We start from the raw sequence: 12,931 nt of genomic DNA, 5'->3' as shown, positions 1-12,931 counted from the left end.
GGAGAGGAGAGTGAGGGAGAGGGGAGAAAAAGGAGAAGAGAGAGATATGAAGGTGAGAGAGGAAAAAAAGGGAGGAAGAATAGAGAGAGGGGATTGAAAAAGAGAGAAAGAAAAAGGACATAAAGGGAGAAAGATGTTAAAGGAGGGAAAAAAGGAAGGCCATGGAAAGAGAAAAGGGAGGAATAAAAGAAGAGAAGGAAAGAAGGATAAAGAGAAAGGGAGAGAAAGCCAAGAGAAATTCCTAACAGGGAGTGTGATAAGAAGGAGCTGAGCACCTTGGACAGTGTCTGGTTGCCAGGAGCCCAGTTGTTCATCTGCTGCCCCTCTTCCTCCACCCCACCCCAAGCCAAATAGGCATTTCCCTACTTGATTTCAGGCTCCTCCCAGGGAGCCCTGTCACACATGCCTAGCCCCATTTGACAGGGGCAGAACTTGAGGGTGATCTGACTTGCTCCCAACCATACATGGAGTCAGGGACAGCCCAGGACTAGGATCTAGACCTCTCACATACCCCATGCAAAGCCCCAAGAGCAAAGTCACAAGCAAGCCTGCAGTCGCCAGGACTGGGGTGGGCAGAAAAGCTGGTCCTCAGTTTCCCACGTGGATGCTGACCACCACCAGGTGGTAGCAAAGAGTCTTCTGTGGGACCAAGCAGGGACCTTGCTGGACAGAGTGAGATCTTAACTACTCCATTTCAGGTCTCCTTTTATAGGAAGGGAAAATACTTGTTTATTAAAATGAATGCAAGCAAACGATTAAATAAATTAAATTCATTAAGTTAAATAAACAAAAATTAAATAGATTAGATTAAAAGTAAATGATTAAATCCATTAAATGATTACACCAAATCGGAGTCCAAGGGGCCCATCGTGCCAGTCCTTAGAGGAGGACACACAGAGTGGGCAGAGGTTTCTGCCTTCTGTCTCATGCTTGGCTGAGGTCATCCCACAAGAGCCCCCCTGGATTATTGCTTTGTGCCCCCCAGATTAAGAACCCTGCTATAGAAGCAGGAAGACCCAGGTATGAATCCTTCCTGGCTCATACTGTCGCTAGCTTTGGGATTCCGGGTAGACTGCCTCACCTTTCTAGGGTTCAGCTTCTCCCCTGTTACAAGGGCCAGAATTGAAGCACAGCCTTGACAGAGTTGTTGTGGGGCTCAGATGTAATTCTATATGTGCCCATGTGTGGGTACATGTGTGTCTATATCCTACATGTGTGTACATGTGTGTATGCCTTTACATGCGTGTTATAGAGTGCTCTGCCCATCTTAGCCAAACATTGACTAAATGCCTCCTCTGTGCCAGTCACTGTGCTGAGCTAAAGTAAGAGGCGCCGGCTGTCCTCAGCATCACGGTGATCACTAAACGTGAGCTGTCTCTGGCCTCTCGGGGACTCGGGAGCCAGAACAAGTTCAGTCCTATCTTGCTTACATCTTTGTGACTCAAAGCAAGTGGCGAACCCTTTCTGGTCCTTTGCTGCTGCTGCTTCTGTAAAATGGACCCTGGTTGGAGCAGCAAGGTAGACATTTCTTCACTGGGTGACCCTGGACAAGCCACTTGACCCCAGTTGTTTAGCCCTTCTTGGAACCAATACTCAGTATTGATCCTAAGGCAAAATGTAAGAGTTAAAAAAATATATGATGTGAGTAGGCCAGCTGGGTGGCACAGTGGATAGAGAGCCAGGTCTAGAGACGGGAGGTCCTGGATTCAAATCTGGCCTCAGACACATCCCAGCTGTGTGACCCTGGGCAAGTCACTTGACCCCCCATTGTCTAGCCCTCGCTGCTCAGGCTTCTAAGGCAGAAAGTAAGGGGGGTTTTTTGTTTTTGTTTTTGTTTTTAACCTTTACCTTCCATCTTGGAGTCAATACTGTGTATTGGCTCCAAGGCAGAAGAGTGGTAAGGGCTAGGCAATGGGGGTCAAGTGACTTGCCCAGGGTCACCCAGCTGGGCAGTGTCTGAGGCCAGATTTGAACCCAGGACCTCCCGCCTCTAGGCCTGACTCTCCATCCACTGAGCCACCCAGCTGCCCCTGAAAGTAAGGTTTTTACAAAACCAAGCCCTGGCCTCACCCGCTGTCATTCTCTTTCCTTCCCAGGTGGGGCTTGTTTGGGGAAAATGTGTGGCCGGAAGAGAAAATAAATCTTCCCAGGACAGCTGACCCGCGACCTCATGAACTTTGGTGCTACTGCTTAGTCCAGAATGTATACCTTGAGTGACCCCCCTTCCCCTGCCCTCCCCTCTCCGCATCCCCTCTCCCAGGGTCAGATCCTTCTCACTGGAGTGTTCCTGCAGTCTCCCCCCCATCTGGTGGGGGCAGGGGATGGGGTAGAGGCACAGGCCCTCGGACGGGCAAGCAAACACGAGAACCAGGGCCAGCTTGGAATTCTGTCCCCTTCCCTAAAGGAGCTTGGCTAAGGAGAGGGCTCAGATCCCCTCCCCACACCACACCACCCCATTCCCACCTAGGAGCTCTCCCCTCCGTGTTCATGATCTTGAGGGAAATATGGTGCTACTTGTTGGTGCTTATCACTTTCTTGGGGGGGACGAGGGAGGAGGGAGGGGGGTCCCCTGGAGGAGCCCCTCACGCAGGGGCTCCTCTGAGCACAGCCCTGGATGTTTTCAAGACATCCAACCCTACCCCCACCAGGAAAGGTCAACCCAGGACCCCCAGCCACGATCCCCCCTGGAATGACCAGGCTTTGGGCGTGGGTCTGCCTGCCCTCCCTTGTCCCCAAGCACTTTAAATCAGCCTCAGTCTGGGATATGACCCCTCTAGATCTGACCACCTCCCCCCCTCAGAGGGTTGCCCCTTCAGCCTCTCCCTCGCTGCTCCTCGCGTCCATCCGTGGAGCTGGGAATCTGTCCCTCCGTCCATCCGTCCACCCCTCACCCAAAAAAAGTTTACCACCCAGTCTGGCAAGAGGCGCCTGCCCCAGCGGCCTTGAATGTCTCTCAGCGGTGCCCTCCGCCCCGTAGGACCTGGCCTGGCCTTCCCCGCCTCTCCCCCTCGCCCCAAACCTGCCACCACATACCCTCCCACACCGCTGGCAAGGGGACCCCTTTGCCATGCGGAGTGTGTAGACACATGCATGTACTCACCATTGACAGCGACTCCCACCGCGCCAGGCCGCCTAGAACCCCGAGAGGTCCAGGGTGGGGCTGTGGCAGGAGGGGAGCCAGAGGGGAGCGAGGGCCCGGGGCTCCCTGCCCATCCCTGGCATATCTCACACAGCAGTACTGTATCCTCAGTCCCTGAGCCCCTGGGCGTCTGAGCAACTCTTCCCATCATTCAGGCCCTGTCTCTGTGTCTCGCTGTGATAGATCAATAAATATTTTATTTTTTGTCCTGGATACTTGGGGCTTATTTTGGTTCGGGATGTTTTGTTGTTCGGTTTGGTTTGGGGGGGGTGTTTAAATTTCTTTCTGGTTCGGGGAACTGTATCCCCTCAGAGGGGAACTGACCCCCCTGTGTCCATTTTACTCACTTTGGTATCCCTTTGGATGGAACACACTTTTTTAATAAGAAAAGTAAAGTAACTGCTCCAGAAAACGGACTAATAAAGAAAAACCTTTGAAAGGAAGTGGTGTCCGGGCCTCTTTTGACCCATCTCGTCCCCTTGTCCTTCGTCGATCAACCCACCCGAAAGAGCGAGTGTGGGCCCAGCCCCAGCTCGGGCTATGGGAGACAGGACCCTCCCCAAGTGCCAGGAGCTTAGAGGAGACTTATGGAAATAAGACTCATTTAAGAAATATTTACTATTGGAGGCAGCTGGGGAGCTCAGTGGATGGAGAGCCAGGCCTAGTTGGGAGGTTCTGGGTTCAAATCTGGCCTCAGACTCTTCCTAGCTGGGTGACCCTGGTCAAGTCACTTAACTCCCATTGCCCACCCTTACTGCTCTTCTGCCTTAGAATCAATACTTGGTATCCATTCTAAGACAGAAGGTAAGAGCTTTTCTTTTAAGCGGTATGAGGGACTGATGACTAAGGAGGGTGTTTTGGTTTGAATAGTTACAGGGAGGGGGTAGCTGCGTGGCTCAGTGGATGGAGAGTCAGGCCTAGAGACGGGAGGTCCTAGATTCAAATCTGGTCTCAGACACTTCCTAGCTGTGTGACCCTGGGCAAGTCACTTGACCCCCATTGCCTACCCTTACTGCTCTTCTGCCTTGGAACCAATGCACAAGATCGATTCTAAGATGGAAGGTGAGGGTTTAAAAAAAAAAAAGATACAGGGCTAATGAAGGAGACACAAAGAAATACATTCTCCTCACCATGGCCCTAGGCTCCAACCATCCCCTCTCCAAAAGATCCCTGGTGACTCCATCACCACCATTCTCCCCCAACTCCAATCTGAGAAGGTAAAGTTTCTAATCTTATCCTGCCAGGAACCCCGGCCTTCAGGGAATCTAAGGTGCCTTCTCTCCAAGCCTACCTTCCAGTTCCTTTTTATTTGTGGCCTTCAACCCATTAGAACACAAGCCCCCCGAGGCTTTCCAGAGTGCTTGTAATTATGTCCCTGATTCTGAGCACAGTGCCTGGTATATAACATGCTTTATAAATGCTCCATTTACCTATCTATCAATCCATATCTACTTATATCTATCACCTATTCATCATCAGTCATTTATATCTATCATCTTTCTATCCATCCAGCTATCCATCATCTATCTATCCATTTATCTATCTATGCCTCAATCCATCAATCTATCCATCATCTATCAAGCCATCTATCCATCTATGCCTCAATCCATCAATCTATCATCTATCTATCCATCCAGCTATCCATTATTTATCAAGCCATCTATCCAGCTATCCATCATCTATCTATCCATTCATCTATCCATCATCTATCAGCCCATTTATCTATCTATGCCTCAGTCCATCAATCTATCATCTATCTATCCATCCAGCTATCCATCATCTATCAAGCCATCTATCCAGCTATCCATCATCTATTTATCCATTCATCTATCCATCATCTATCAACCCATCTATCCATCTATGCCTCAATCCATCTATCCATCATCTATCCATCCATCTATCCATCATCTATCTATCCATCCAGCTATCCATTATCTATCAACCTATCTATCAATTCATCTATGCCTCAATCCAACTATCCATCATCTATCTATCCATTTATCTATCCATCATCTATCAGCCCATTTATCTATCTATGCCTCAGTCCATCAATCTATCATCTATCTATCCATCCAGCTATCCTTTATTTATCAAGCCATCTATCCAGCTATCCATCATCTATCTATCCATTCATCTATCCATCATCTATCAGCCCATTTATCCATCTATGCCTCAATCCATCTATCCATCATCTATCCATTCATCTGTCCATCATCTATCAACCCATCTATCCATCTATGCCTCAGTCCATCTATCCATCATCTATCCATTCATCTATCCATCATCTATCAGCCCATCTATCCATCTATGCCTCAGTCCATCTACCCATCATCTATCTATTCACCCATCTCTCTGTTCATCCATTTACCTTTATCTATCTGTCTCCATTTCTTTATCATCTATCTATATTTACTTGTATCTAGTAGCAATGGCAGTATTGATTTAATTATGGTTCCAGAACTGGGAAGGGGATGGAAGAGAGGGGTTAAGAAGGGTCAGATTTAATGGTTGGGAAAAAAGTGAAGCATGGTCAGATCCCACTTAGATGCAGCAAATCCCACAAGGCATTCCCAGTCAGAACATGGGACATAGATAGGTAGGAGACCTCCAGGCTCCAGGTTGGGACCTGAAACTTTTTAAACCCTCCAAGGTCTGGTCTCTAGTCCTATTAGCAAAGTGATATAAAGAACAAAGCAATCAGCCTGTTCATGCCTTACTCTCGCTATAGGATCTTCCCATCTCTTTTTACAGTCTCTTCTGTATAAATGGAGATTTTGAACCTTAGACTTCACCCCTCATAAGTCCCTTAGTTTTCCCAAAATTCCCTTTAATCTCTCCTGAGCCTCCACATTTGCTTGGTCACGTTATTGTTTTATATTTGGCTGTAACTCCTCCCTATTTCTCTTTTGTTCCTGGGAGCGGGCTGGTTAGTAACTTTTTAGTTATAGGTCTCTGTTAGTTTATTATTAATAAAATATTCATAAATATGATATTTGGTATTTTGCATATTCATTTTAATCGTCACACTTCTTGCCATCATTTCTTGTGCATTGGTTGCAAAAATAAAGAGATCACAGGGACAGCTGGGTGGCCCAGTGGATAGAGAGTCAGGTATGGAGAAAGGAGGTCCTGGGTTCAAATTTGGCCTCAGATACTTTCTAGTTGTGTGACCCTGGGCAAGTCACTTACCCCCAAATACCTAACCCTTGACATTCTTCTGCCTTAGGATTGATACTAAGGAGGTAGCTAGGTGGCTCACTCCATAGAAAGCCAGGCCTACAGACAAGAAGGTTCAAATCTGATCTCAGATACCTCGAAGCTGTGTGACCCTAGACAAGTCACTTAACCCCCATTGCCTAGCCCTTACCACTTTTCTGCCTTGGAACCAATACTTAGTATTGATTCTAAGACAGAAGGGTCTTTAGTTTTTTGTTGGTTTTTTTTTATAGATAACACTAGAAATCAGAGCCGCCATGGGCTACGGCCCAATATGCATCTGTCTCTCCATTACCCTTCAGATGACTGTCATTTTAGATTCTATTGTTTTATTCACTGGCCTCTATTGTCCTGTTGTCCCACCATGTGGGCAGGGAATGGGTTGGGGGGGGTAGAATGAGAGAGGGAGAAGCATGTGGCATTTCCAAGGTGAAGCATTCCCTACTGTCAGTAGGCATGCAGAAATGCTGCGCAGTGGACATGGAGGAGGCGAGCCTGGCCGGAGGTGGGAGGGTCAGAGGAGCTTCTCCGTTACTAGAAGGGTCCTCAAATGACCTCCTCATCTCTCCCACGGATGGGCTCTAGTTCTGGCCCAGTGTTGCTCTCTTCGACACCAGTGCCCTAAGAGAAGAAGTCATCCTCCAAGTAGGAGGTCATCACTCCTGCTCTCACCCAGGTCAAGGAGAAGCGGACTGCCTGGCAGAGACCTAAGAAAACGTGCCCTCATCTCAACATTCTGTTTTTGGAACCCTTCTCTTCTGGCTTAGAACCAGTACTAAGTCAGGACTGATTATAAGGCAGAAGAGCAGCAAGGGCTAGATAATTGGGGTAAAGTGACTTGCCCAGGGTCACAAAGCTAAGTGTCTGCAGATCCTGTCTCTAGACCTGGATTCTCAATCCACGTAGGCACCTACCTGCCCCGTCACCTCAATGTTTTAAGAAAAATTCACTACAGGAAGGTCTCAGCAGAGGAGATCTGGAACACAAGGCCCTGTGGGGAGGAGACTCACAGTGGAATACCACGATATCACGCCCACCCAAAAGCAAGAGTGTCATGGAAGGGGAGCGAGTCCGAGACTGAAGATAGCTTCCAGCCCCCTGATTTTTGTGGGTGAGTCTTTTCAGTCATGTCCAACTCTTTGTGGCCCCCATTTGGGTTTTTCTTGACAGCGATACTGGAATGGTTTGCCCTTTCCTTCTCCAGTTCATTTTACAGATGGCAAAACTGAGGCAAACAGCATTAAGTGACTTGCCCAGGGTCATGTAGCGAGATAATGTCTAAAGCCAGATTTGAACTCAGGAACATGGTTCTTCCTGACCCCAAGCCCGGTACTCGGTGCATTCTGGTGCCATCTAGTTCCCAAAGAGGAAATTGAAGACCAGAAGGGGCCCAGGACCACCTTAGGTTGCTGGTGAGGAGAAACAAGGTTAGACTGGACTTAAGAGTGACTCAGTAGTGGTGAAGGCCCTGGGAGAAGAAGGCTACTATAGGATAGCTTCCTATGTTTAGTTTTCTTTTTTTTTTTAATATTCAAAGATATTTTATTTTCCCAATTACATGTAATAACAATTTTCAACATACATTTTCTGAAATCATAAGATCCCAATTGTCTCCCTCTCTCAGAGCTGATAAGCAGTGTGATCTGGATTATGCATGTATTATCATGCAAAACATACATCCATATTGGTCATTGTTATAAGGTAATACTCATATTAAAACAAAACCCCAAAATAAAACTATAAATAAACTGATGTGAAAGGCAGTATGCTTTCATCTGCATCTGACTTCAACAGTTCCTTCTCTGGGGGTTAATAGCATTCTTTGTCACAAGTCCTTTAGAATTGCCCCAGATCATTGTATTGCTGAGAGTAGCCAAATCTGTCACAGTTGATCATCATACAATATTGCTATTGCTATGTACAATGTTCTCCTGGTTCTGCTTATTTCACTCTGCATCAGTTCATTTGGATCTCTCCAGCTTTTTCTGAAATCATCCTGCTTAACGTTTCTTATAGCACAATAGAATTCTATTTTGGATTTTCTTTTTAATAAATGTTCGTTTATATCTTTTGTTTTTACATTGCCCACATTTCCCCTTGTATCTTCCTTCTCCCACCTCCCAGAGATCCATCCCATAGTAGAGAAGTTTTTAAAGAAAAAAAAAAAAGGAAAAACAATCCATAAAACATCAACGTGTTCAAGAAGTCTGATAATGTAAACAGTGTTCTACACCCATAGATTTCCCACCTCTGCAAAATTGTGGAGAGAGAAGCCTTCTTATTTCTCTTCTTTGAGGCCAAACTTACTCTGTGTAATTCTTCAAAGTTCACCTTCAGTCATTTGATGGCTTCTGTTTTTTCCGTTTTCACTGTTGTATATATTGTTTTTTTGGTTCTGCTTACTTTGCTTAGCATCAGTTCTTGTAAATCTGGTCATGCTTCTCTGGATTCATCATACTCATTGCCCGCTTATGACACCACGAATTTGTTTAACTATTATTCCTCAATGGATGGACATGTATTTTGTTCCCAGAGCTTTGGGCTGCCTCCTATCTTAATTCATTCTTCAAACTCACTTGGTGCCACGTTCAATTGTTCACACAATGTTGAAGGAGCATCAGGAAGGGTTAATAGCCACCTGCTAAATTTTGGTGCCCTGACCTGAAGACCCAGCTGCCACGTCCTTTTTATTCTATTTTTTTTAACCCTTAACTCTTGTGTATTGGCACCTAGGCAGAAGAGTGGTAAGGGTGGGCAATGGGGGTCAAGTGACTTGTCCAGGGTCACACAGCTGGGACGTGTCTGAGGTCAAATTTGAACCCAGGACCTCCCGTCTCTAGGCCTGACTCTCAATCCACTGAGCTACCCAGCTGCCCCTCCATACACATCCTTTTTATGGAGCTGCATTTCAGCCAGAAGAATGAGCTGTCTCATGTTCTTTAACAGCAGACCCAGAAGTGTTGGGACATTTGCCATCCCCCTCACCACACAGCACCAAACTCCAAGCTCCTGCAGATGGTGGGCCATTCAGAGGAAGCCTGGCCTGGCTCCTAGAAAAAGTCAAGCTCTCTTAGGTTCTCTGATTCTTTATACTCCCACCTCAAAGTCCAGGGGGGGAGAAACCACCTAAATCTAAGGTCTGGCTCAAATTTAGGGTCTCCCAAAAAAAAGAGGCGTAGAAAAGCACTCAATATACTACGTAGGGGGGCAGCTGGGTAGCTCAGTGGATGGAGAACCAGGCCTAGAGACAGGAGGTCCTGGGTTCAAATCCGGCCACAGACACTTCCCAGCTGTGTGACCCTGAGCAAGTCACTTGACCCCCATTGCTCACCCTTACCACTCTTCTGCCTTGGAGCCAATACACAGTATTGACTCCAAGACAGAAGGTGAGGGTTTTAAAGAATTAAAAATATATATATACTATATAGAATGGGTATAGAACAGCTATTTATTTCCTGCACACAAAAGAAACAATTAAAATACCAAAGACTTGTGGTAGGTTAACAAAGCCTTAAAACACATCATAATAACCTCTAACTTTCTGTTATACATTCCCAGCTGGTTTCGAATTGAAACATTAAACCCTACCTATAACATAGCCATATGATATAAACACTGAGCGAAGCTGTTCATCGTTCTACGTCCACGTCAGTTCTGCCTTGTCCAAAGATCTCCCTCAGCTTCTCTGTTTTCTAGCAAGCCAAGTCAGAACTTGGGGCCTCTCCTTCAGGGTGTCGTCATGGTCCTCTCCTCAAAGTCATTGTCACAGCTGCCAGGAGGACCTTCTGCGGGGGAACCGGGGCCAGGTGAAGGATCTGGGAGCTCCCAAGTTCTCAGACCCATTAGGTTTCCTTCAGGGTTGGAAACATTCCTCTCAGGACAGACTTTGGGTCACTTAGACTTAGAGAGAAAAACACAAAGCAGCGGGGACAGCCAGGGAGGCTGGGACTCGCCGAGGCAATATGAATGTTTGCTGTCATGTGGGAGCAGCTGCCATTAATAAGGGGAGGGGTGGCGGGGGGGGGGGGCTGCCTGCCCTCCATCGCCACCAGCCTGACTCCATGGGATGGCCCAGAGAGAATCCGGGAGAAAGGAAGACAAAAGGCATCAGAGGGTTGTTCCTCTTAAGGTCTGTCGAGCGGGCTGTTCTTCATGGCTCAGGGAGCAATTCTCTTTCATGCTTCATCCCGTCATGGGGGGAACCAGAAAGCGCATGTCCTTTACCAGCGCCCAGCCCAGCCCCTGTGGGGCCAAAACACCAAAGCAGAAGGTCCCTGGGGCAGCTGGGTAGCTCAGTGGACGGAGAGCCAGGCCTAGAGACAGGAGGTCCTGGGTTCAAATCCGGCCTCAGACACTTCCCAGCTGTGTGACCCTGGGCAAGTCACTTGATCCCCATTGCCTACCCTTACCACTCTTCCACCTATAAGTCAATACACAGAAGTTAAGGGTTTAAAAAAAAAAAAAAAAAAAAAAGGTCCCGTAGGCTGTTTCCTTGCCCAGGGACCAGCAGCATCAGAGATCCTCCAGGCCAGCTCCTTCATTTTATGGATGAGGACACTGAGGCCCGAGGAATGACTGGACCAAGGTCACAAAGGCAGTGCCAGTCGGAGCACGTCTGACCCAGAGAATGTCAGAGCCGAAAGGGATCTTTGAGGCCATCTAACCCAACCCCTTCACTTTATAGGGGACGAAAGAGGCTCAGCCCCGGCTTTCCAGGCCAACTAAACTTTTCATCAACACCAGAAGAGCCTGCCTCCAAGCCTCCTCTCTGAACAGGTTCCCCCTCACACGCATGCACTTACAAACACACTCTTTTACACAAACACACTCATACACATATAGAAACACACACATACTCACATTCACACACATACACACGCTGAAACATACATTTTCAGACACAAACACGCTCGTGCACACATAGAAACAGCACACAAATACATTCACACACACTTACACATACAGACACTCTCAGACACAAAGACGCTCTTTTACACACACTCACATACATAGAAACACACTCAGAAAACACCCATGTAGTCTCTTACACACACGTGCGCAGACACACTCACATATTCACATATAAACAGACCTTTTCACAAATATACACACGCTCCTCTCTAGCACGGTTCTCTAACCTTCCGGCTTAGCCAGCTCAGACGAGAAAATTGATTGGATCGGTGCCCACTGACCTGAACCATAAAACATCTCATGCAGGGATTTTCCAAGGCAAATCAGCCTGGTCACATGTTGGAGATGCATGGGGGAAAGAGGTCATAGGCTCCCCTTGGTCCAGCGTGGCCGGAGGGATGAGCAGTAAAAGCAGAGGGCATCATTCAGAGCTCAGTGACTAAGCACTATTTATTTGCTCTATCTGAGTCACAGTGCCAGCACTGAGGTGGGCACAAGAGGAGCAGAAGTCCCCATTCCTGACCTCGAGGAGCCGGATGGATTCTCTAAAGACTAGGCTAGGGAGAAAGAGAAGACATACACTTAAGTCCAACCTATAGCAGCACCGTTTAAGTGGGAGATGGAAGGAAGGCTAAAGTGAGTGGCAGAGAAAAGGAGAAGATGCTGTTCTTGGACTCAAAACCTATTATCAGATTTGGAGACTGCTAATTATTTCCTGTGTGACCTTGGACAAGCAATTTCCTTCCACTGGGCCTCCTTTTCCATTCTGTAAAGTGAAAGGGTGGACTTAAATGGCCCAATGGTCCTTTCCAAGCCTTAAGTCTATGGTGCTGGGGAAAGGTTGGCCCAGAGCTGTTTCTGAGGCGGCAGCACCCTGTCCTGGGCACTGTGGGGGGAATGTCCTTTCCTTGGGGAGACAAGGATTCTCCACCCCCTTTAAGTCCATCAAAGTTGATTAAGCATCAATTCGTGAGAACCGAGAAGGCAGGACAGAGAACCTAATGTCCTCATAGTCAAATGCTCCTTCTGCCCAATAGAGACCCCTGGGGGAGTCATGGAGTCCCTCAGTTCTGGGCCTCAGGTGCCTCCCATACCGAGGTCCGGAGATGGGGCGATCTGCATTGCTAAAGAGAATGCACCCCCTGGGGCCCTCTTCTGTCCATGACATCCCAGATGCCCCTCCCCACCCCCTCCTGCGCGGAGCACTGTGCTAGGCTCTGGCGGGGAGGCGGAGAACAAAGCCTCAGGCAATGCCAGGGATGCTCGAACCCCAGCATGTTTCGGTTTCCAAGCCGGGTTGTCTTCGTGCCTGTTCTAGCTACGGTCCCGCACCCTGAGGAGGGGATGGAGCGAGGGGGGCAGGGGGCAAGACAGAACCATCAATCAGCTAGACATCTACCGGTCTCCTACAGTGCGCCTCCCTGGATCTGGGAGCGCAGTGGGAGGGCCCCAGCCTGGGGGCGGTGGCCAAGGCCGTGTCAGGACCCGCCTTCGGACCCGCCCCCGACCCGCCTCGCCAGCACTGCCTGCGTCCCAGACTCCGCCCCCTATGAACACCGCCCCCTCGCTCAAGCCCCGCCCTAGACTCCACTCCCTGGACCTCTGCGCCTGCGCTGACAGGCTCCCTGGCCCTTCCTTCGACCTGGCCCCGCCCCCAGATCCTCC

The 12,931-nt window shown here is 48.2% G+C and overlaps 1 protein-coding gene across 1 annotated transcript in view; it reads left to right on the top strand.

Annotated features, from left to right (window-relative positions):
- Positions 1-12,819, top strand: part of ELN (elastin) — a 186,656-nt gene extending 173,837 nt beyond the window's left edge. The window contains exon 37 of the mRNA XM_044675622.1: positions 12,679-12,819. Coding sequence (XP_044531557.1) covers positions 12,679-12,819 — 141 coding nt within the window. The remainder of the gene's footprint in view (positions 1-12,678) is intronic.
- The last annotated feature ends 112 nt before the right edge of the window (positions 12,820-12,931 follow it).

This window comes from Gracilinanus agilis, chromosome 4 (genome assembly GCF_016433145.1).
Source record: "Gracilinanus agilis isolate LMUSP501 chromosome 4, AgileGrace, whole genome shotgun sequence".
NCBI classification, from domain to species: domain Eukaryota; kingdom Metazoa; phylum Chordata; class Mammalia; order Didelphimorphia; family Didelphidae; genus Gracilinanus; species Gracilinanus agilis.
This window is presented reverse-complemented; position numbering and strand designations above follow the sequence as displayed.